Source organism: Bos taurus, chromosome 25 (assembly GCF_002263795.3).
Source record: "Bos taurus isolate L1 Dominette 01449 registration number 42190680 breed Hereford chromosome 25, ARS-UCD2.0, whole genome shotgun sequence".
Taxonomy (NCBI): Eukaryota; Metazoa; Chordata; class Mammalia; order Artiodactyla; family Bovidae; genus Bos; species Bos taurus.
The window spans coordinates 430,381-452,136 of record NC_037352.1 but is presented as its reverse complement, the minus strand read 5'-3'; the positions used below and the strand labels follow the sequence as shown (position 1 = coordinate 452,136).

Genomic DNA, 21,756 nt, shown 5'->3' with positions numbered 1-21,756 from the left:
GGGCGGGAGGATGCACACGGTGGGCTGTTGTCAAGGGTCCACCAGGCCGGCTGAGGGGCCAATGGCAGGCCCGGGAGACGTGGACACGTGGTACCACCGCCGGTCAAGGCCCCCTCCTCCAGGAAGTCCCCTGGAAGTCCGAAGCACAACAGCACCAGGTGGTCCCACACCTCCTCTGCGGGGCAGGGCTGTGGGGTGTGTGGCATGAGGGCTCGTCGCTCCGTGCAACAAGCTAGAGCGCCAACCTGCCTAACGGACACGTTGACGCACGCCAACTGCCCAAGCTGTTTCCTGCAACTGGAGGCTGTGAGGAGCCAGGGGCCGTCCCCGGGACTCCAACTTGGGGGTGGGCGGCGTTAGGCGGAGAGGGGAGCAGATGAGGAGGGGGACGGGTGAGGAGTAGCACATGCACATGGGCGGCAGAGCCCCTGGGGCACCTGGCAGAGTGCCGACCCCGAGAGCCACTCCCGTCTGCACCCAGACCTAGGTCCCTTCAGGTTTCCCGATGCTGCTGCTGTGCCTCCACTGAAAACGTCTTTTGGTGAAATGCAAAGAGCATGTCCTCCTAAGAGCAGGCTCTCCTCCATGCGCTGGCGGTCCACAGGCAGGGCAGGGCCGGGGACTGGGTGGTGGCATGCACGTGGGGCAGCAGGCCGGACGAGCACATGCAGGGCCGGGTGGAGGTGAGGATGCGGCCCGCAGGCCCGCTGGCCCACTTGAGGGAGCCCCCGGCACTCAGGCGGCACCTGGCCAGGGCGGCGGGCGCTGCGGGCCGGCGGGCTCTCCCGCGCCCGGGACAGACAGCAGGCCAGGCACCGCGGGTTACCTATTCTTCTCGAGGTCGTTCAGGCGAGCAGAGAGGTCCTCCAGGCGGTTGATCTGCCTGTGGCACTGGCTGCAGTAAAACTCAAAGGCCTCGTCAGTGAGGATGCTGTGCAGCTTGGTGCTGAGTGGGTCGGCGCTGGAGGGGCGAGAGGTGCGTCTTCAGGAGGGGCCGGACCAGGGCTGGGCAGGGTGCCGGCAGGAGACCTCTGCTCACGGTGCAGAGGCCCTCGCCCCACCTCTGGGACTGCGCCGCCTGCCGTGCGGCGGCTGGAGCACTTCCTCGTCAGGCGCTCAGGACTCGGGCGAGCCTGGCAGCTTCGCGGAGAAGCCAGCATCGTGACACCCGCATCCTCCACCCGAAATGTGTCTGTGTGAGTGCGGCGCACGCAGCCAGCGCCTCACTTCCCGCCCTATGGCCATGGCAGTGACTGTCTAGGGAGTGCCACAGCCAGGGCTGCGGGAAGGACGTCCTCTAAAAACTCAGAATCGTTACTGTCCCAGGAACTAACCACAGGGGCCTTCAGGGCAACGGGAAGTGCGGCCACGAGGACCCCAGGCTACTGAAGCACAGACGGCACCCTGCAGACGAAGCCGAGGACGCGGGCGGGCACGGAACCAGTGGAGGCACGTGCGCGGGGGCCTCGGCCGGGCCCTCGGGCCATGCCAGCAGAGCGCACCCCTCTCAGCACATCCAAGTCCACAACCGCCACTGTGGGCACAGGTGGAGAACCCCAGAACCAGGAGCAGGGGGACAGGGGGCTGACGGGGGCAGGCACGGGGGTGGGCGCTTCCTCCAGGCCTCCTGCTGCCCGGAGAGGAAGCAGAGCTGGGAGGAGCCCGCCCGTGAGCCCAGGGCTGGCCCGCCAGATGCCACAGCTCAGTGTATCCAAGGCCGAACCTCGCCGTCTGGGGACGCCAGGTCATTATAGGAAATGAATCCTGACAGCCGTCTGTGATGCAAACACCTCTCTCAGAGGCTGGTCAAAAGACACCAGCATCCAGCTACAAGAGGAGCACAGTCTGAAGACATGCGGGAAAACACGGAGAAACAGAAAACTCCGAGAGGAGGCCGGCCTCGGAGCTACTGCAGCCTCATCTGCGGCCGGTCGCAGTAAAAGGAATCACTGGAAGTTCCTGTTTCCGGTGCAAGTAAAAGTGACATCCACACTACACTGTAGTCTAAAGCATCCTGTCTATAAAAAATGCAGGGACTTCCTGGACTCCCAGTTCCCTCTGCAGGGGCACAGGTTCAATCCCTGGTCGGGGAACTGAGATTCCAAATGCTGTGTGGTGCAGCCAAAAAAATGTACAATATGCATACCTTAACTGAAAAACACTTTATTGCTAAAAAATGCTCACCATCACCTGAGCCTTTAGGAAGATGCAATCGGTTCACAACAGTCACGTCGCAGGTTGCTGATCCCAGACTCCCACCATGATCATAATCATATCAAAGGTTTGGAATGCTGAGAATTTCCAAAATGTGACACAGAGATCGACATAAGCACCGCCCTTGGGAAAGTGCAGGAGGGTTTCCACAGGCCTTCAGGGCATACAGTACACGAAGGGGCGTGCAGGGCGAGGCCCATCAGCACAGCCGACTCGGAGAGCTGAGCAGGACGCCGGCGCTTACTCACACAGGACAGGCCACACACGTCACACGCACACACATGCAACACACACAGAACACACATGACATGCACACAACAGCCCCCCCACAGAACACATCACACACAGAACACATGCGACACACACAGAACACACGTGATGCACACACAACAGGCCCCCCCCACAGAACACATCACACACACAACACACGCGACACACAGAGAACACACGTGATACACACACAACAGGCCACACATACACCACATGCATCACACACAGAGAACAGGCTGCACACAGAGAACACACGTGACACACACAGAACACACGTGACGCACAGAGAACACAAATGACACACACAGAACACATGTGACGCACACACAACAGCTCCCCCCACAGAACACATGCGACACACAGAGAACACACGTGACACACACAGAACAGGCCACACACGTCACACACAGAACACACGTGACACACAGAGAACACACGTGACACACAGAGAACAGGCCACACATACACCACACGCAACATACACAGGACAGGCCACACACACCACACACGTGACACACAGAGAACAGGCCACACACCACACACGTCACACACGCAACACACAGAGGACACACGTGATGCGCACACAACAGCCCCCCCACAGAACACATCACACACAGAACACACACAACACACACAGAACACACGCGACACACCACAACAGGCCACACATACACCACACACAGAACACACGCGACACACACAGAACAGGCCACACACAGAACACATGTCACACACACAGAACACATGTCACACACACAGAACAGGCCACACACACACCACACACACCACACACACAGAACACAAGTGACGCACACACAACAGCCCCCTCACAGAACACATCACACACAGAACACACGTGACACACACAGAACACACGTGACACACACAGAACACATGTGACGCACAGAGAACAGGCTACACATACACCACACATAGAACACACGCAACACACACAAGACAGGCTACACACAGAGAACACACGTGACACACACAGAACAGGCCACACACAGGACACACACGACACGCACAGAGAACACACACGACACACAGAGAACACATGTGACACACACAGAACAGGCCACACACACAACACACACATTACTCACACAATACACATGACACGCACAGAACAGGCCACACACAGAAAAAACACATCACACACACAACACACACACCACACACACAGAACACAAGTGACGCACACACAACAGCCCCCTCACAGAACACATCACACAGAGAACACACGTGATACACACAGAACAGGCCACACACACACCACACATGACACACACACAACACACGTGACACACACAGAATAGGCTACACACACATCACCCACCGTGTCCCCTGCAGCCGTGGTCCCCACTGCAGAGGGTCTCTGGGGACAGCTCCGCACTGCCCTCGCCATAGTCCTCATCACACACACCACCCACATCACACACACAGAACACACGTGACACACAGAGAACAGGCAACACACACCACCCACACATCACACACTAGCACACACGTACTCTCTCACACACACACAACACATATCACACACACACACAGCCTGCCTCAAGCTTACTGCAAATCACAGCTCAATTCACAAGCAGCGCTGAGAAACACGCACAGCCAAGCGTCCCCTGTCTGTATGCCTGGAGCTCGGCCTCGGCCTCTCAAACAGGGAGACGGGACCACGACGGGATGAGAGGAGCTGCAGCCAACATTCCCCCCAAAGGGAACCCTAATCTCAGTGGCACTGCTCAGCTACATCACAGGGAACGAGACCAGCCTGCAAACAGGAGCCTTTACCTGGGAGTGAGGAAGGCGGGATCCCTGCAGCCGCGGTCCCCACCGCAGAGGATCTCCGGGGACAGCTCCGCCTCACTGCCCTCGCCATAGTCCTCGAAGTGCTCCTCACCACCTATAACCGCGACCACGGACTGGCCCTGCAGGTGGGACCTGCGGAGGCAAAGGAGAGTCAGCTGCCGCCTCGGGACCGAGGACCCCAGAACTGCGGATGTGACCCGAGCCTCTGTTCGGAGCCCACGGCGACCACACGTGTGAGTGGCGCCTATTCCTGCAGTCATGCTGGGAAAGACAAACTCAGGTGACTGACTTTGCCCATGGACTCCGCCTGGCCCAGCCGACCCCACACCACCACGTCCGTAACCAAAGCTTCACGGTCTGTGTCCTCCAGTCACCAGATGCCCTGGAGCCCAGGGCTCACTGCACCCCAGCTCCCGCAGACACTCCTGGCCGGGGCCGGACCCCCTCCTCACCACAGCCCGCCACCCCAGAACCCATGAGCAGGCACTGGAGCTGCCCCTTGGGGGGCCCAGGGGTCACGGAGGCCGTCCGTCCTCTGCCCAGACCCACAGCCACACACACGCAGCTTGGGCTCCACTGTGACCCAGCCGGGGGCTCAGGATCTCAGCCATCTCTGAAGAGCACCCTGAGTCTGCCTGCCACCTGCCAGCCACTGAAGCCAAGAAGAAGGGATTCCTCGCGACAGCCGCCTGATCACACAGAGCTGCTTTCTGTTTCTCCAGACGAGCTGCTTGTGTGTGCACGTGCCCAGACCCGGGACAGGAAGCTGCCTGCATGGCGAGAGGGACCCTGCCCAGCCTCCGCGGGTTGGATCCGGGTGCTCGGGGCAGCGAGCGGCCAGGCGCGTGTCCCCACGTCAGAGGGGATGTGCACCTCGTGATGGGGGCCTGGGGCGGGCCGCGAGCGCGGCACACACCACGACAACAAGAAGACAGGTGACCTCAGCTCAGATCGGCATCCTGTCGCCGATTCAGGTACGTCTCACACTGAGGCTCACATGATGTCAGTGCGTCCTGACAGCAAGTCACTGCTTAGGCAGCACAACAGACCAAGGCTGGAAAGTTTCAGAGAAAATCGAAGACCTCATAATGGTTTCCTGGGTTTGGCATTTCTCCAGCTTTGGTTACTTAACCCAGATGGAATTAAACGAACTTATCTGATTACCTTAAAAACACTGGTTAGGAAGCTGCGCTAAGGCAGTGCCCCAGCCCCACGTGCTGCATCGTAACCCTCTCTCCCCAGCCCCTGAGGAGTCGCGCAGGCTCTGTCCTCACACACGGGGCTCGGCCCGAGGTCCCCACAGCTGTCCCTCTGGCCCCAGCAGAACCGAGAGCCCACTGTGCACACCTGACCGCCCCCCACCAGATGGCCACCCCCACCATGGCAAGCCAAAGAAGACTCCAGTAAATGCAGCAATAAACTATGTTCGAAGATTGGGAAGCCCATACTTCAAGATGCTGGTTCTGTCAAATAACCTGTGGACCCAGCACACGCCTGCCCAGCCCAGCAGGTGCCCTCCCCAGAGACTGGCAAGCCGAGTCTGGGATCCACATAGACGCACCAAGGCCAAAGCAGCAGACAGCCCTGGAGAGGGGGCTGGAAGCGCAGATGCCGGAACCACGCGGTGCTGACCCACGCAGGGCACACACAGCTAAGCAGGCCGGCCAGCACAGCACACACACTCGGCCACCGCGGGGGCCAGCGAGCAAAGAGAAAGCTTCAAACCGAGCCTGAGCCAATGGACGTCCTGATGCCTCTGTCTCCCGAGGATGGGAGATGTGACCCCTGCCTCACAGCACACACAGGAGATGCAGGGCTGAGAACAGTGGCAAAACAATAAAGTTTTCAAACAAGTGCAAGTACCACTGCAGTGATGTGGAGTGAGCAGAGACTGAAACAGCACAGGCAGCCAACCACAGACACACCAGATGCCTCGGAGAATGAGAAGCTACCCCGAACGAGTGGCGGGGGGAACATGCTTGCAGCACACCTGGACAGAGGGGACCCCTGAGACACAGCAAGGGCTCCAACCACTGAGGCCAGAGGACCTGGGAGGCCAGGTCTACCCAGGCCTGTCTGCACGAGACAACTGACACGGAACTGAGGAGCAGCACCCGCTCACTGTCCCATTTCTTGCGGACCAGCCTGCAGAGCCCGGCTGTCAACAAAGGGGCACCAGCCTGCAGGGGAGAGGGTCTCCACCAGGCAGCATGCCAGCAAGGCATCACCCATCAGGCTCCTGTGAGACCTAGGTGAGGACCGGCCATTCTGCGCCAGGACAGGACATGGAGAAGCAGACGATGCCAGGAGCTGCCAGGATGGAGCAGCCAGAGCCTGCAGGCAGCTGGCTGGCAGGGAGCCACCCAACGCTGCCTGAGACCATCCGACCCACAGTAACCCCTATAGCCGAGACCGAGCCCCAGGCACAGCCGGATCCGCGAAGACAAAGCCTGCACAGAAAGACATGACGCTTACATGAAGCAGCTTCATCCAGGAAACCTAAACTGCACGCTGCCCCGGAGCCCAGGGCCCACTGACAGGAAATGAAGGAGCTGCACACATTCCCACGGTGCGGCTGACAACAAGGACAACCCCCCGGTGCCTCTGGACCAGGTGAGGACGTGCCCCGAAGAGCGCATCTCTCTCTGTGTCATGAGAGGCAAGACCGTGACGACAAAGCCCTGACCGCCAAGCGAATCCCCCCACAACTGCGCGTGAGCACCCAACGGGCGGCCTCGCGGCCTCTCCGGAGGGCCTCCGCAGGCTCGGGCTCCGCCGGGACTCCCCAAGGGCCCTGTGACCCTGCCGGCCAGGCAGGCGGTGGGAACGCACCTGCCGGGCAGCAGCAGCAGGGCACCATGCCCGGGCTCCTCAGCGGCGTCCAGGCACTCGGGTGGCACCAGCGTGCCCGTGTCCTCGTCCGTGAAGGTCTCACACTCGCTGTAGGTGCTCTCGGAGCCCATGTACGCGCTGTCCGTCACCTCGTTGGCCTAGGAGAGACGCCCAGAGTCAGTCCCGGCCGCGGAAGGGGCCCGCGACGGGGAGCGTCCATGAGATGACCCTCCTGCACTTCCAAGCAGAAACAGTGGCTCACGGCAGACTTTAGAAAAAGTTAGTAGTGTATGTAAACATGCCTCAAGCAGACACAAGTGTCCCAGCATCCCAGGGTACACACCGGGAGAGCCGGCGGCCCTTTGTGGCCCCCGGCACTGGAATGACCCACCCTGTTAACAAACGTCCAACAGTCTAAGGACATGCCTTTTTCAATTTAAAAGTCCCCACCAACGACTACTACGTATGTGCAGACTACTGCTCTGAAATTCAATTACGTGGTCTAACCTCAAAATCTGAATTCATCAACTGTTGGATCAATCACACTCACTGGTTAAGGGCTACTTTCCCACTAAACACACCCGTGTTTTCACTCCTTTGGACCCAGCACCAAGTAGGTATCTGCAGACCGTCCAAATGAACTTACAGCCAGTACACACGTTGCCTTCACTTCGTAACCTCAGCTTTAATTGAGGGTCAACTGGTTAGCAAAGCAGCCAAGCTTTCACGCTGGTTAACGATGGACAAATGAGAGAGATTTCAGAGAAGAGGCTGGAGAGGCTGCACTTTGTCCTTGGGCTCTGCCACGAGATTTGGTGGGGGGCAGAGGGCCCCGCATGGCTGCCCCCACACCCATGCCCAGTGGAGACCAGGTCCGGCCTCGTCTGCCGTCCACTAGTCATGTGATCCGTCCACCAGCCATGTAGCTGGTGAGCATCCAAGCGGCGCCGCCTCGAGGAGAGAACAGGGACTAGACGCAGCTTTCCCGAGGTCACCACCTCTCAGAATGTGGCCGTCACAAGGGCAGATGCGGGACAGCCTGAAAGGGGGCCTGTGTGCCAGCTGGTACAGGGCAGCATGAGACGGGGAAGGCCCGGGGTCCCCACTGCAGGCCTTTCTCGACGCTCCTGTTCCCATACTTCTCCAAGTCCCAGGCGACTATGTAATCCACAGAGTGCTCACTTCAAAACCGAAACCAGGACTCCCTTCAAGAGCCCCCACTGTGCTTCTCATGACCACTGAGTGACTGGCTCCGGGCTGAGCCTGCAGGCAGGCACCGCGGTGTTGAGGCTGGACCCACCGCCCGGGCCCGAGGGACAGCTGCCCGGGGCCCTTTTCACCCCCCACTCACCCTCGACCGGAAGCAGGTGGGCCCACACACCTGAGACATGGGCTTCCCGCAGGGACAGAGTGTGACTCGAGGCCAGCACCCCAGCACAGGCTCCTCTGGGCAGCAGAGCCCCGGTCCTCACAGGCAGCTGGGTGCGCAGAAGCGGGGTGGGCTTGGTGCGCAGGCCTGACCTCCCCCGCAGTCGTGGCTGCAGCCTGAGTGAGCCTTCCTACTGGGGCTCTGCAGGACAGCTCAGGATGGAAGTCACCCCCCTCCCCCGCCGGTGCAGGAAGACCAGGCAGACGCTAATCCCAGCTGCCAGACAGAGAGGAGCACTCGCCCACCTTCCACGCTCCTTCCCACAGGAGGACCAGCCCCTAGGGCCCAGAGCGGCCCCTGGGCAGGAGGCCCTGGGGCTCCCGGAGGACCCAGGGCGAAATCTGAGGGGGGCTGAGGGGGCCAGGAGGACAAGGCAGCTGGTCTCTCCCTGGAGTCAGGCTGCCCTGAATAAGCGTCACAAGCCGGATGTTTTCCAGGGAAGGCTGGTGAATCTGCCCTTAGGAGGCAGAAGCTGTGTGGGGTGGCCCTGCAAGAGCACAGAGGGGCTCGGAGTCCTTCCTCCACAGCCTTGGTGCTGCCAGACGGGCCTTGCTTCGCCAGCTCACCCTCTAAGCCACCAAAGAAACGACCATAAACTACTCGTCAGGATGAGTTCAAGGAAATCACAGTGCGCCTGAGAACGCTTGGCTGTTTCCTCACCAGGTAACAAACGCGGTGGGCAGGGAGCTTGCACGCACCGCCCCCAGCGAGGAGCTCCGGGGCGGCCAGGCCTGCCCAAGGCCCCGCCATCCGGCCACGGTCCCTTTGAGGGGAACCGGCGGCCGGGCCAAGCGTGGCCGGGGCCCTGCCTTCTCTTACCCTCAGACACCCGCCCGGCTGGCCGGCTCCACACAGCAGCTCCAGGAAGGGCGCGTGTGCAGACGGCCTTCCCATGAAACTGGGTGCCGGCACTCCGTCCAGCCGGCCAGCAGCTCCAGCGGCCTCCTACTGGCCGGGCGTGCGGAGGTTCTGTCTGTCCACCTGAGGGTCCATCACAGCCTTAGCAGTTGTTTAACCCGCTCCCAGACGCGCTCCGCTGGCTGGCAAGGGGGCAAAGTTCAGGAAACGCTTGCTGGGCTTTTAACAAACATTTCTCAAAACAGAGAGGCTTTTGTTCTTGCTCTTCTAGCCCTTCTGATAAGAGTTTGTACAAAAAGCCCACTTCCCCATCTTCTTATAAGGTTGGGAGTGGGAGGAGGAGGGAGCCGGAGTAGGCACAGCAGAGCCCACTCCTATCTTCCCGTACTCAGAGTACTCATTGCCAGTCCAGATAGGGGTCCAGCCCCTCCTGCGCCCCCTCCTGTGGGCAGAGTCCTCCACCAGCTGCTCTCTGCCTCAAGGGCTCAGATTCACACCCACAGCCGCCTTCTCCATCACAGAACCTCAGCAACAACCTGCACTCAGCCCCCGTCCCTTCTTAGAAACTCCACATCAGAAATTTTCTTCTGGGGAATTCTCTGGGGGCACTTTCACTGTCAAGGACACAGTTTCAGATCCTGGTTGGGGAACGATTAATAAGATCCCGCAAGCCACATGGTGAGGCAAAATACAAAAACAAAGAAACACCTTTCTCCTGGGAGCTCTGCTACAAGCTGGGGCCACACGGGTGCTTGGGGAAACGCTGGGAGCCACAGACCCCGTCACAGGCAGGAGAGGCCCTGGGAGGGGCCCTCAGTGTTACACCAGGGCACCACAGACCCCCGTCACAGGCAGGAAAGGCCCTGGGAGGGGCCCTCAGTGTTACACCCAGGGCACCCCTGACCAGCACTGCTGGACCCCACCAGAAACTCAACAAAAGGCAGGGGGTCTCCAAATGTGGTACTAGACGGTAATACACATCATCTTCACTCATATTCTTACAGGACTTATTAGGCTTACACGATTCAAAAGTTTAGCGGGAAAAAAAAAAAAACCAGCTCTCTACAAGTCTTTGCTGCTGCTACTGCTGCTAAGTCGATTCAGTCGTGTCCGACTCTGTGCGACCCCATAGACTGCAGCCCACCAGGCTCCCCCGTCCCTGGGATTCTCCAGGCAAGAACACTGGAGTGAGTTGCCATTTCCTTCTCCAATGCATGAAAGGAAAAGTGAAAGTGAAGTCGCTCAGTAGAGTCTGACTCTGTGCGACCCCATGGACTGCAGCCCACCAGGCTCCCCTGCCCATGGGATTTCCCAGGCAAGAGTACTGGAGTGGGTTGCCATTGCCTTCTCCGCTACAAGTCTCTGTATAGCACCTAATTCTACTCCTCTCAAAATCACATCTAAAACCTTAAAAAGCAAAAAACACATGGAGGAACCTTTAAGGCCCGAAGCTGCGGATTCAACCAAGTCTACGAAAGCATGAAAGGGCAGAACTATGGAGACAGTACAAGTTCAGAGGTCTCTGGTGCTGGTGGGAGGAAGGGAGGAACCTGGGGGGCAGAGACGATTCTTAAAGCAGTGAAACTGCAACTATTAAGACCTACAGATCCTGCACTGCCAAGATGGAGCCCTGATGGAACCCTGCGCTTCGTCGGTAACAACGTATCAATACAGGTTCCCTTCACAACAAGTGGGAGATGTTCAGGGCAGGGACAGTGTGTGTGGAGGGAGGCCAGGGTGGAGGAGGGTGAACCGGGAACTCCCTGTTACTATCTGCTTCATCTTCTGTAAACCTAAAACTGCTAGAAAAAAATGAAGCGTATTATTTTTTTGAAACAACAACAAAAACTTAAAATATTCCCTCCTTGTTGAAAACAAATTATGATCCAAACACCTGAGCAGCAGTCCTGCTGCATTTTGTCAGGCTCCCACCCGCACCTTCTGAAGGTGATGAGCCCCAGGCGGGGCTGGCCTGCCCAGGAGTCAAAGCACCACCACGGAGGGAGGGTCGCACCTGTGGCCTGCAAGGGGTCCACCCTGCAGAGAAAAGGGGGCCGGGGGCCGGACAACACTCCAAGGCTGCTCCATCAGGCTCCAGGAGGCAGCCCCAGGGTTGACGCCTTTTACAATCTGGATCACAGAAGTCATTCTAGTTCCCTGGGGCATCCGATTTCCATAAACCAGAGGCTCGAAGCAACAGGAATGTATTCCCCCATAGATCTGGAGGCAGAAGTTGGAAGCGAAGGTGTCAGCAGGGCTGAATTCCTCCTGAAGCTCCTGTGGAGGCCATGTTCCTCCAGCTCTGCCCCGTCCTCATACCGCCTTCTTCCAGTGAGCCCTCTCCCTTTCTCTTCCAAGGACCCTGGTCACTGGAGTCAGGGCCCACCCTACCTAGCATAATGAGCTCTGCAAAGATCTCGTCTCCAAATACGGTGACTTTCATGGCTTCCGGTGGACTTTTGGGGGCTACGATTCAACCCATGATGCCCATGTACACATAAAATACAAAGAATCAACAGAGCACTCTAACTGAGATACCAGAGAAGAACAGAACGGAAGACACTGATGGCAAAGCATACTCTGGGGTGTCAACAGGCAGGAGAGGTCAGCTGCTGGCCAACCAGGTAAGCGACCAGGGTTCCCCGGACGTTCAAAGACAAGCAGCCTCTCCCGGCCCAAGCTGCTGTGCTGGGAGGCTCCAGGTGTTTTGGTCTTCCAGGGCCTTCCCCGACTCGCTACCCCAGGGTCCAGGACTGATGGTGGGCTGGACAGCTGACGTGTCCGGGCCTGCACACCCTCCCTGTCCGACCACGCCGCCCCTCACAGCCAGCACTCGTGCCTGCGGGCACCTGGTCCCCACGCAGCATGACTGGCCCGGCTCCCCCAGTCACAGCCAGAACGAAGATACCAGTCGCTACTGAGTGGGGATGCACGGCAGGCGGTTCCTGTCCTCAGGGGCTCAGGCCTGGCTGGGGCTCTGGGACAGAGCTGTGAGGGCTTAACAGCTGCGGGTGGCCTGGAGGCCCAGGCTGGCAGGAAGTGAACCTGTACCATTGAGGGCCAGTTTCTCAGAGCAGGGAAACAAGACACCGAGACTCCGTGGAGGGCAGGGGTCCTGTGGGCCGTCAGCACTCCGAGGGGCTCTCACTTGCCAAGGAGCCAACGCCCAGAGGGTCAGGGCATGGCCTCAGTCCCACCCTCTCCCTACACCCCACCCTGGGCAACAGCAGGCTGAGGGGCTGCCACAGCTGTGTTTTTTAAAAAGGAAATTCCTCGGGAATTCCCTGGTGGTCCAGTGGTTAAGACTCCAGGCTTCCGATGCAGGGGGCATGGGTTCGACCCCTGGTAAGGGAACGAAGGTTCCCACGTGCTGTGTGGCCAAAACAGAAAAAAACTGCACATGGAGCCACCAGGGCCCTCCCAGCCTCTGCCCCCACCACCCCGGTGATGAAGCTGTCTGGTCTCCTCTGTGGCTCCACTCACACACCTTCTCCCCACATTGCACGCGTGCTCAGTTGCTCACTCGTGTCCGACTCTGTGACCCCGTGGACTATAGCCAGTCAGGCTCACCCGCCCATGGGACTCTCTAAGCAAGAATACTGGAGGGGGTTGTCATTTCCTTCTCCAGGGGATCTTTCCCACCCAGGAGTCAAACCAGAGTTTCCTACTAATTAGATACAGCTAATCCTGCATTCGGAGAAGGCGATGGCACCCCACTCCAGTACTCTTGCCTGGAAAATCCCATGGACGGAGGAGCTTGGTAGGCTGCAGTCCATGGGGTCGAGAAGAGTGGAACTCGACTGAGCGACTTCACTTTCACTTTTCACTTTCATGCATTGGGGAAGGAAATAGCACCCTACTCCAATATTCTTGCCTGGAGAATCCCAGGGACTGGGGAGCCTGGTGGGCTGCCGTCTATGGGGTCGCACAGAGTCAGACACGACTGAAGCGACTTAGCTAATCCTGCACTGGCAGGTAGATTTTTTCCCACTGAGCCATCTGGGACGCCCTCCTGGGGGCAGGGGCTGAAGGCAGCAAGATGTAAGTCAAGCGTCCCCAGGCCCATTTTCTGGGTCTAGGGACGTTTTTGATAAAACAAGGCCCTCACCACACATCCCAGTGGCCTGGCAGAAGGGCCCAGCAATGACACAGGAGAGCCTGCCCCTGCTGACCCCAGGCCCCAGGGGCCCTCCTGCCATCAGCCTCAGGTGCAAAGCGTGGAGAGCAGACCCCTGCTGACCACTGGGCAGTCACAGTGCCCCCTGCCTGCCCTGCACGGCGCTCCCCAGGGGCCAGCAAGTGACACAGGGTTTAGGGTACACAAGGCAGGGGGTGTGTGTCCATCAGACTCCCTCTCCGCTCTCCCAGGAAAACCACTTGCCTCAAAGGTCACGAAGTCATCGAACTCCTCAGGGCAGGCAGGCAGCTCCTCGTCGGGGGCAGGTGTGACACTGCATAGCGGGCTGTCGGGATCTGCAGGAGAGAGGAGACGGCTCAGCGGCAGCCCCAGGCACCCCCATGGTGTCACAGGGACAGGCACACGGGGCGGGCACGGGTAGGGCCAGAGTGGCCGTGGGAGGCATGGGCGGGAGGCCGCAGGCAGTGCAGCCCCTGGAGCCTTGGCTTCGTGCCAGCTCTGGTGGAGGGGGGGCCTGAATGGCAAGAGGGTCCTTCCTCACAGAGTTTCTGTGCTGTAAGGAGAAGGTGGAGGACACGGAGCTCTGCGGTGCTCTCCAGCTCGAGAAGGAACGAGATGCCATTCTCCCTTTCCATTAGTTCATTTATTTACTTATTTATTTTAGCCGCACCGTGTGGCTTCGGGATCAGGTCTCCAATCAGGGAGCGAACCTGGGCCCTTGACACCGAGAGCACAGGGCCCTACCCGTGGGACCACCAGGGAAGCCCCGGACGCCGTATTTTCCTGCGAGGGTCGGGTCAGGAGGTAACGTCTGTCCAGCGTGCCAGACTCGCACGGCTTTCATTTCCCCTTTTTTTACTTTATCGTCTACAACATGTTTTATTTTATAATGAGTCTCAAGGAAACTCCATCACATCACGCTGGGTTACACTGATGTCAGCAGAAACCCCACTTCTCAGACAGGATCCCACAGCAGCGACCCTCCTGAAGGAAATGCCCTGTCCCCTGCCCCCAGCCTCTGAGCAGCCCAAGCCTGTTCCAAGGAGCAGGCACGACACCCTTGTTTCTGCAGCTGCCCTGCAGAGACATCCCGACATCATGACAAACATCTACCTGGTCTTTGTCCCCGTTCCGGCACAGAGCTCCGAGAACCCGGGATTTCATGAGTGGAGGATGAGAGGAGCTTCTTTTGTGCATAACAAGCCCCTTCAACCTCACCTGGGTTTACACCACTCAGGTGACTCTCAGAGGATGGGGGCTGGTTGCCAGGGGACCCTACACCCCACCCCTGACCTCTGACCTCCTGGGACAAGGAGGGAGTGGAGACACAGGTAATCTCCCAAGGTCAGGGGTTAACCAGTCCCACCAATGGAACGGAGCCTCCACTCACATCCTGGACGGAGGGGGTCAGGGAATTTGGGCTGGGAGCACCCACAGGAGCCAGGAGGGTGGCACGGCCCAGACGCCCCCACGTCAGGCCCTGCCCAGCGGACGGACCCGGTGCCCCGCTGCTCACAAATCAACAGGGACCGGGCAGCAAAGCACCTGCCAGGGCTCTGAGCCATTCTAGCAAGCATCAGCCCAGGAAGGGCTGTGGGGACTTGGGCCTACGGTCAGGCCAGGGGGAAGGCAGGGCTGCCGGCACCCGCAGGGGCCTGTGCTCACTCTGGGCGGTGGCTATCGGAGAGCTGCTCCTGAGGAAAACCCACACGCAGGGCGTCGAAGCTGTGAGCACAACACAGGTGCCAGCAGTAACTGTCCACACGCGCCAGGCCCGTGATGAGTGTGTGTCACGTGACCCGGACGCCCCTGAGGCCAACTGCACCAGCCAGCCCCTGACATGCCTGGGCAAGGATGCTGGGACGTCAGCACCAGCCTCCTGGGTCAGGGGACGCTCTTCTCCAGCATCTGGACCTAAGTCATCAGCCCGCAGCTAGGCTCTGAGGTCCGTGGCCTGGGGTCGCTGGACCGCCTGGGGAGGGGCCCTTGGCACAGAGCAGTGACAGGACCACGGTGCCACTGCTTTCAGAGCCCTCAGGCTGAGCGGAACAGTCACGCTCCCCTCGACAGCCTGGCAGAGCCGAGCGTCTACAGGTCCAGTCACTGAGGCGTACTGAGGCGTCCCCGCCAACTCAAGGCCCAGCACCCTTGGGGCTCCCGTCAGAAGAACCGAGGCACGTCCGCTGCTGCTGCTTGTGCCGTCTTCCCAAGAGAGTCACCAGCTGTGGTGGCACCTCGGAGTGTGGCGGACTGGACCCAGGGCCTGCGCTGGCCGGCCTCCAGCCCCCGGGCCCCGTGTGGAGGCCTGGTCTCCAGAGCAGGTGACCAGCGGCAGAACCACAGCAAGAGGGTTTCCATGGACCGGGGAGGGAGAGGACCGCTTCCCAGCACAAAGCTAGAAAAGGCTAGGCTGACACTGCCTGTCTTCTCACTTTCAAATGTTAAGTCTTGCTTGCACTTTCAAAAACCAAACAGAGGATCTAAAACTTTCAGAACACAGCCAGTCATGAAGCCACGGTGGACGTGGACTCAGATTCCAGAGATAGGTGCTGCCCCCGAGGTGGAGGGGATGTGAATGCAGTGGGAGTTTCTACAAGCTGGATGGGAACTCAATATGGTTCTTTATCAGTTTTCTCTACAGAACTAAAACAAGTCTCCATCAGAGCCTGGTGGGGGGACGAGCTAAGCAGTGGCCCATTTGGAACACCCTCCTCAATCTCATTCTATTCCTGAAACGAGGCCTGTGGCGAGGACAGCAAACTCCTGTGCTTTTCTGCAAAACTGGGTCAGTACATGGAGTCAGCGCTCCGTGCCGGCCACAGGCCGCACGTCTGACAGACGCGCCCACAGCCGTGGCAGCCCCGGCAGGCGCGCGGGCAGGACGGCCTGGGGTGAACTCTGGCTGAACACAGGCCGGGCGAGCACACTCTCCGTCTCCCTGTGAGTTAACAATTTCAAAAGCGTCTCTGACCTGCTTTTATTCTTTTTATTTTCACTCTCCATTCCCAACAGAAGCTAAATGATGCCGTCAGATTACCAAAGAAGCAAGGAAAAGCAGGCGGAGTTCCTTGGTGGCCCAATGGATTCTCCACGGTTCTACTGCCGGAACCCAAGTTCAACCTCTGATCGGGGAACTGAGATCCCAAAAGCCACTCAGCCCAACAAATAAAGGAACAGCAGGGCCCACAGCCTGACCCGCCCAGAAGGTCCCCACAGGCAAGGACGGCGTCCCCACCAGCGCGGCCCCCGGAGGCCTGGCCCTGGCTCGCTCCGGGAGCTGAAGTGCTGGCCGCTCCCACACCTCCTGAACAGCTGGGACCACTCTGGCCGCTCCCGCCCAGTCACGGGTCTTTCAGGAGCACATTCGGACTCCTGAGGTCCAGGGTGGGGGCCTCGCAAGTCACGAGCCCCCAGGAATTCCTACAGCAGAACTTGCTCCCTTTCTCGTCACCCGTGGGCCATCAGAGCAGAGCAACAGAATCGTGGACAGGGCTCAGAGAGAGCCCCAGAGCCACACAGAAGGCTCAGGCACCGTCGCTCGCTGGCCACTGTTTGGGGCTCCTCCCTGCCCACGCAGTGGAAGCCCCAGCTGGAAGGCGTGGAGATGCCAAGCTCCTCCCAGCCCCTTTGACCCTTGGCCCGGGGAACCATGATGCATCACCCCTATCGGTAAATTACAGGACGCATCCCGCCCATAGGCGGGGCCGGTGCCCGGTGGGCAGTGGCTGCTCCTTGGTCACCCACAGTGGGCTTGAGGAGTGGACTGACCTCCCACGCGAGGCTGGGAGATGAACCGGGCCACAGGCCAAGAATGGCCAGCGGGTGCTAAACAGGGCCGTGTCCCTCAAGTCTCCCGAGCTCCAGGACGTCTGCCCTGGGCCCACAGGGCAGCGTGGTGCTGGTCACCTGAGTGCTCAGCTCTTTAATCACTGCGACTACGCACACACTGGCCCCGCTGGCTGAGCCCCTCCAGAAGCAGGCTTCCCCTGCGCTGCACCTTGTTTTTCCTGGCACGGGCGCCCGTTTTCTGGTGTCCCGGGCTTGACCGCATGCTCCCACCGCCTTCCCACCCCTAGACCCTCAGACTAGCTGCAAAGGCTTCTCCCGTGACCCACCAGTCCTGGAGCCGACTCCCGTCACCTTCAACTTACAGCCAACATGTCCCGTGGGAGTGAAGGCAAAAAGAAGCTGCTGGAGACAAACACCAACAGGACCACCGCCCTCTAGGACACATGACCTCCCCACTGATCCCAGGACCCCAGGGACCAAGCCCAACCAGCAGCTGCAGCCCTGTACACAGAGACTCCTCACCCCGCGTGCGGGGCTCCAACGAGGGGCACGCGTGAATCTGGGCACACTGCACAGGTCCCAGAGCCCTGACAACGCGTCCCAGACTTGGACCTGATGTCACTAGGAGGTTCATTATCAGGGCCCCACACTGCAGAGACTGTTGCCCATCACGTGGGGGGCAGACACTGGAGACAGACTGCTGCCACTGCCTGGGGGTGGACAGGTAAAGCACCTAGGCACACAAGCGAGCACAGCTCACACTAGGGAGCCCTGACATGCAGCAGCACCTGTGGGTAGCGAGCGTTACAGGTGGGTAAAGCCGACGCTGCAGCACAGCTGACGGTGTGTTTATGAGAAGCCCACAGCGGCCAGGCTGACGTGTGCTGATGGAGACCAGCTGAGGAGGCGAGGCAGGAGGGCAGGGTCTCAGCAGGCTGGCAGAGAATTGTCCGGGGGCGGGGAAAGCTCTGAGCAGGGGTCTGCACCCCCCGTGGGAGGATGTCACCATTCACAGAAGGGCTCACTGAAGATCTGTGCACTTCTCTAAAGGAGAATTTGTACCCCAAAGGAGACTGCAAACCACTACCAAACTCTGGGTAATGACACACACAGGACCCGGTGACTGGGGGAGTGCGTGGTGGTGAACTGACCTAAAACCCATCCCACTGAAACAAAGAGATGGACAGGTGGACAGGTGGACATGCGACGCTGCCTGCAGACTGCGGACAGCAAATACATGGTGGGGGGTGTTCACTGTGGGTCTTGCGATGTTTTTGTATGTTTGGTTTCCATAAAGACTTCCGGGGGCAGCAGACGCATGTCCAACACCACGGATGAGTAGCTGAGCCAGGGGACCCTGGAGGGCGGGCCATGAGGGGCAAAGATGGGGGCGGGGGCCTGAAGCTCAGCAGGGGAGCTGGGACTGGGGGTCGCTAACAGGGAGGCAGAGGGGAGGGAACGAGGAAGGGGTGGGCAACTCACCTCCATTCCTGATCGCCTCAATCCCCCGGTAGAAGTCTTCGAAGCTAATCACGCCGAGCCCACTGGGATCCAAGTACCTCGTGAGGTCCGTCACCTGCAACAGCCAAGCGAGCAGGTTACCCGAGCTGTCACTCTGCATGTGGCCGTCCCCACGCTCAGAGGAGCAGCCAGCTTACGAGGGGCGGCGCTGAGGAGTCGGGCCGTCTGGTACTCTGACAGGACTGCCAGCCACAGCTCCAGCCAGGGCCTGGGCCTCCTCTGGGCAGGCGCCGCCAACAGGGCCCAGGACCACGACCCGCAGCCCGAGACCCCGCGCGCAGGCCGCCGCCGCGCTTCCTGGGTGCACTGCCGTCCCAGCACAACTGCAGCCAATCACACAGCAGAGGCCAGCGCTGCCACAGGCCTCCCAGCAGACACCTCGGTAAAGGGACCCCAGCAAGCAGACGGCGGACATCAGAAATGACAAAGAAGCAGGATGATGCACACGTGACACTCCAGAGAATGAAAGTCCCCTAAAAGAAGGCAAGTTTGTTTCGAAGTATAAACTGGATTTCATCAAAATTTAATACTTTTGCTTTTTAAAACACACCATTAGACAACACTGCCAATCAATTATCTTCCAGGAAAAATTCATCAGACAGACTGGGACTTTCCTGCTGCTCCAGTGGTTGAGAATCTAACTTTTAATTCGGGGAACACAAGTTTGATCCCTGGTCCAGCAACTAAGATCCCACACGCCTCAGGGCAACTAAGCCGGAGGGCTGCTGCTAGAGAGACGTCCACAGGCCACAGCGAGGACCCAGAGCAGCCGAAATAAACAAGACAAAACCATACTTAGGAAAAGTTCCCTAGAATTAAAAAATAGCTTTTAACGACATAATTGTTTTTTCCTTGAGATTTTACTTTATTATATTATTATTTTTATTGAAGTGGAGTTACCATGTTTCAGGTGCAGATCGAGAGAATATACTGGGTACCTACAAGTATCAACTCCCAACCCTAAACGCCTCACCTAAGACTTACTCCGGTATATTTCTTAGACTTTAAAGGAAAAGGGAAGAAACCCTTTGAATATGCAAAAAACAAGTGATTTATACTTTGGCCACCTGATGTGAAGAGCCAACTCCTTGGAAAAGACCTGATGCTGGGAAAGACTGAAGGCGGGAGGAGAAGGGGATGACAGAGGACGAGATGGTTGGATGGCATCACTGACTCAATGGACAGGAGTTTGAACAAACTCCAGGAGATGGTGAAGGACAGGGAAGACAGGCATGCTGCAGTCCATGGGGTCACAAAGAGCTGGACACAACTTAGTGTCTGAACAACTATGATCAAAGCCACACATGCCAACACTACAGGGGGTGTGACCAGCAAAACCCAATCCAGGGACCCTGACAAACAGGGGACTTGCTGTCTTCAAGAGGAGAAGACTCACTAGGAGACTCAGGAGACACACTGACCTGCCCCACCACTCGGGGACTTCTTGCATCTGACCTCTAATTTTAAAAAATTTTACTCTCATTTAAAAAATAATTACAAACTTGAATACTGACTGATCCAAGACACTGAATACTGACTGAATACTTGATGATGTTAAGGAACGGTGGTTAATCTTTACAGGTAAGACAATGGCATTTCAGTAATTTTCCCAAGTGCACTGCTTTTTGATACACACTTACTGCGCTATCCTGAGACTAAGGCACACATGTGGTTACACGTGGGGTGGGGGTGGGGGCGGGGGCACCAGGGAGGCACCACACAGCTCTCTCTACTGAACTCTCCCAAATGAAAATAAGAAAGAAAAGGAGAAGACGAGCAAGAAAGAGAGAGGAAAGATGGGGGAGGACAGCGTGGGAAGGCGGAGTTGGTCAGCCAGGGAGAGAGTGGACCTCGGACCACACGGGGCTGCCCAGGGACAGGGCACCCTCAGGGAGGGTGCAGGCCGGGAGGGCATCCGGTGTGCTGAACCCACCCGCCCACGCCACCACAAACACCATTCTGCACAGGGCAGGCTGGGGGCTCTGCCACGTTCAGCCTTCTCCCCCCTGTTGACCTGCAGGGCGGGGACCAGCTCGAGCCAACTGACCCGCAGCCCAGGATCCCCCACCATCCCTCCACCATAGGGCCCACGTGTCCCTGAAATGGTGGCCTGGAAGTCCACTCAGCAGGTGACTTCCTGAAACCACGGTGTCTGAGTCCCCACTCAGTAGCTCACTCAGGCCTTGATGTCTGGGCAGCGCCTTGCTGGGGGCCTGAAATCCACCAGTGCCAATCTGCTTTAGGATTCCTAAGAATTTCAACCATGAAGCTACAACTGGACACAAAGTACCAAGATTTTCCTTAGGAAACATTAACCAGTGCTTTTAAAACAAATGTTAATTATTTACCATGTTAGAATAAGCCCCTGTTGAGTTGAAGCAGGCATTTTCTGAAGTCCACTTTACTTTTCTTCAAAATCTGGAGGATAAATCAATATCCATGGGGCTGATGATTTGGGGGATGGTTCCAATTCTCCAAGGCCAAAGTCCTCCATTTGGAGGTTTCAGGGGAAAAAACAAAAACAGGCCTGGAAATTAAGAACCTGCCCTTTCTGCACATAAGAGACAGAAAACCAAGCCCAGTGACGTACACCCTATCCAAGCCACCCAGCACCTCCCTGGGCAAACAGACATGGGAAGCCATAGAAACATCCACAAGAGAATGCTACTTTGCACCCAGCTGTAGGCAGACAGACTGGCTCCCACGTGGTTCTTCTAACATGAGAAATTTACTGGCAAATCATACTGCTTCTGCTACAGCTGTGCAGACATGTGTGCGTGCTAAGTCCCTTCAGTCATGTCTGACTCTGTGCGACCCCATGGACTGTAGCTTGCCAAGCTCCACTGTCCATGGGATTCTCCAGGCAAGAATACTGGAGTGCTGTGCCTGT

General features: G+C 58.3%; 1 protein-coding gene across 1 annotated transcript in view; it reads right to left on the bottom strand.

Moving 5' to 3' along the window:
- Positions 1-21,756, bottom strand: part of RAB11FIP3 (RAB11 family interacting protein 3) — a 60,330-nt gene that overhangs the window by 13,165 nt on the left and 25,409 nt on the right. The window contains exons 2-5 of the mRNA XM_003587805.6: positions 18,828-18,921; positions 13,800-13,891; positions 7,132-7,289; positions 4,282-4,431 (exon numbers count right to left, since the gene is read on the bottom strand). Coding sequence (XP_003587853.2) covers positions 4,282-4,431; positions 7,132-7,289; positions 13,800-13,891; positions 18,828-18,921 — 494 coding nt within the window. The remainder of the gene's footprint in view (positions 1-4,281; positions 4,432-7,131; positions 7,290-13,799; positions 13,892-18,827; positions 18,922-21,756) is intronic.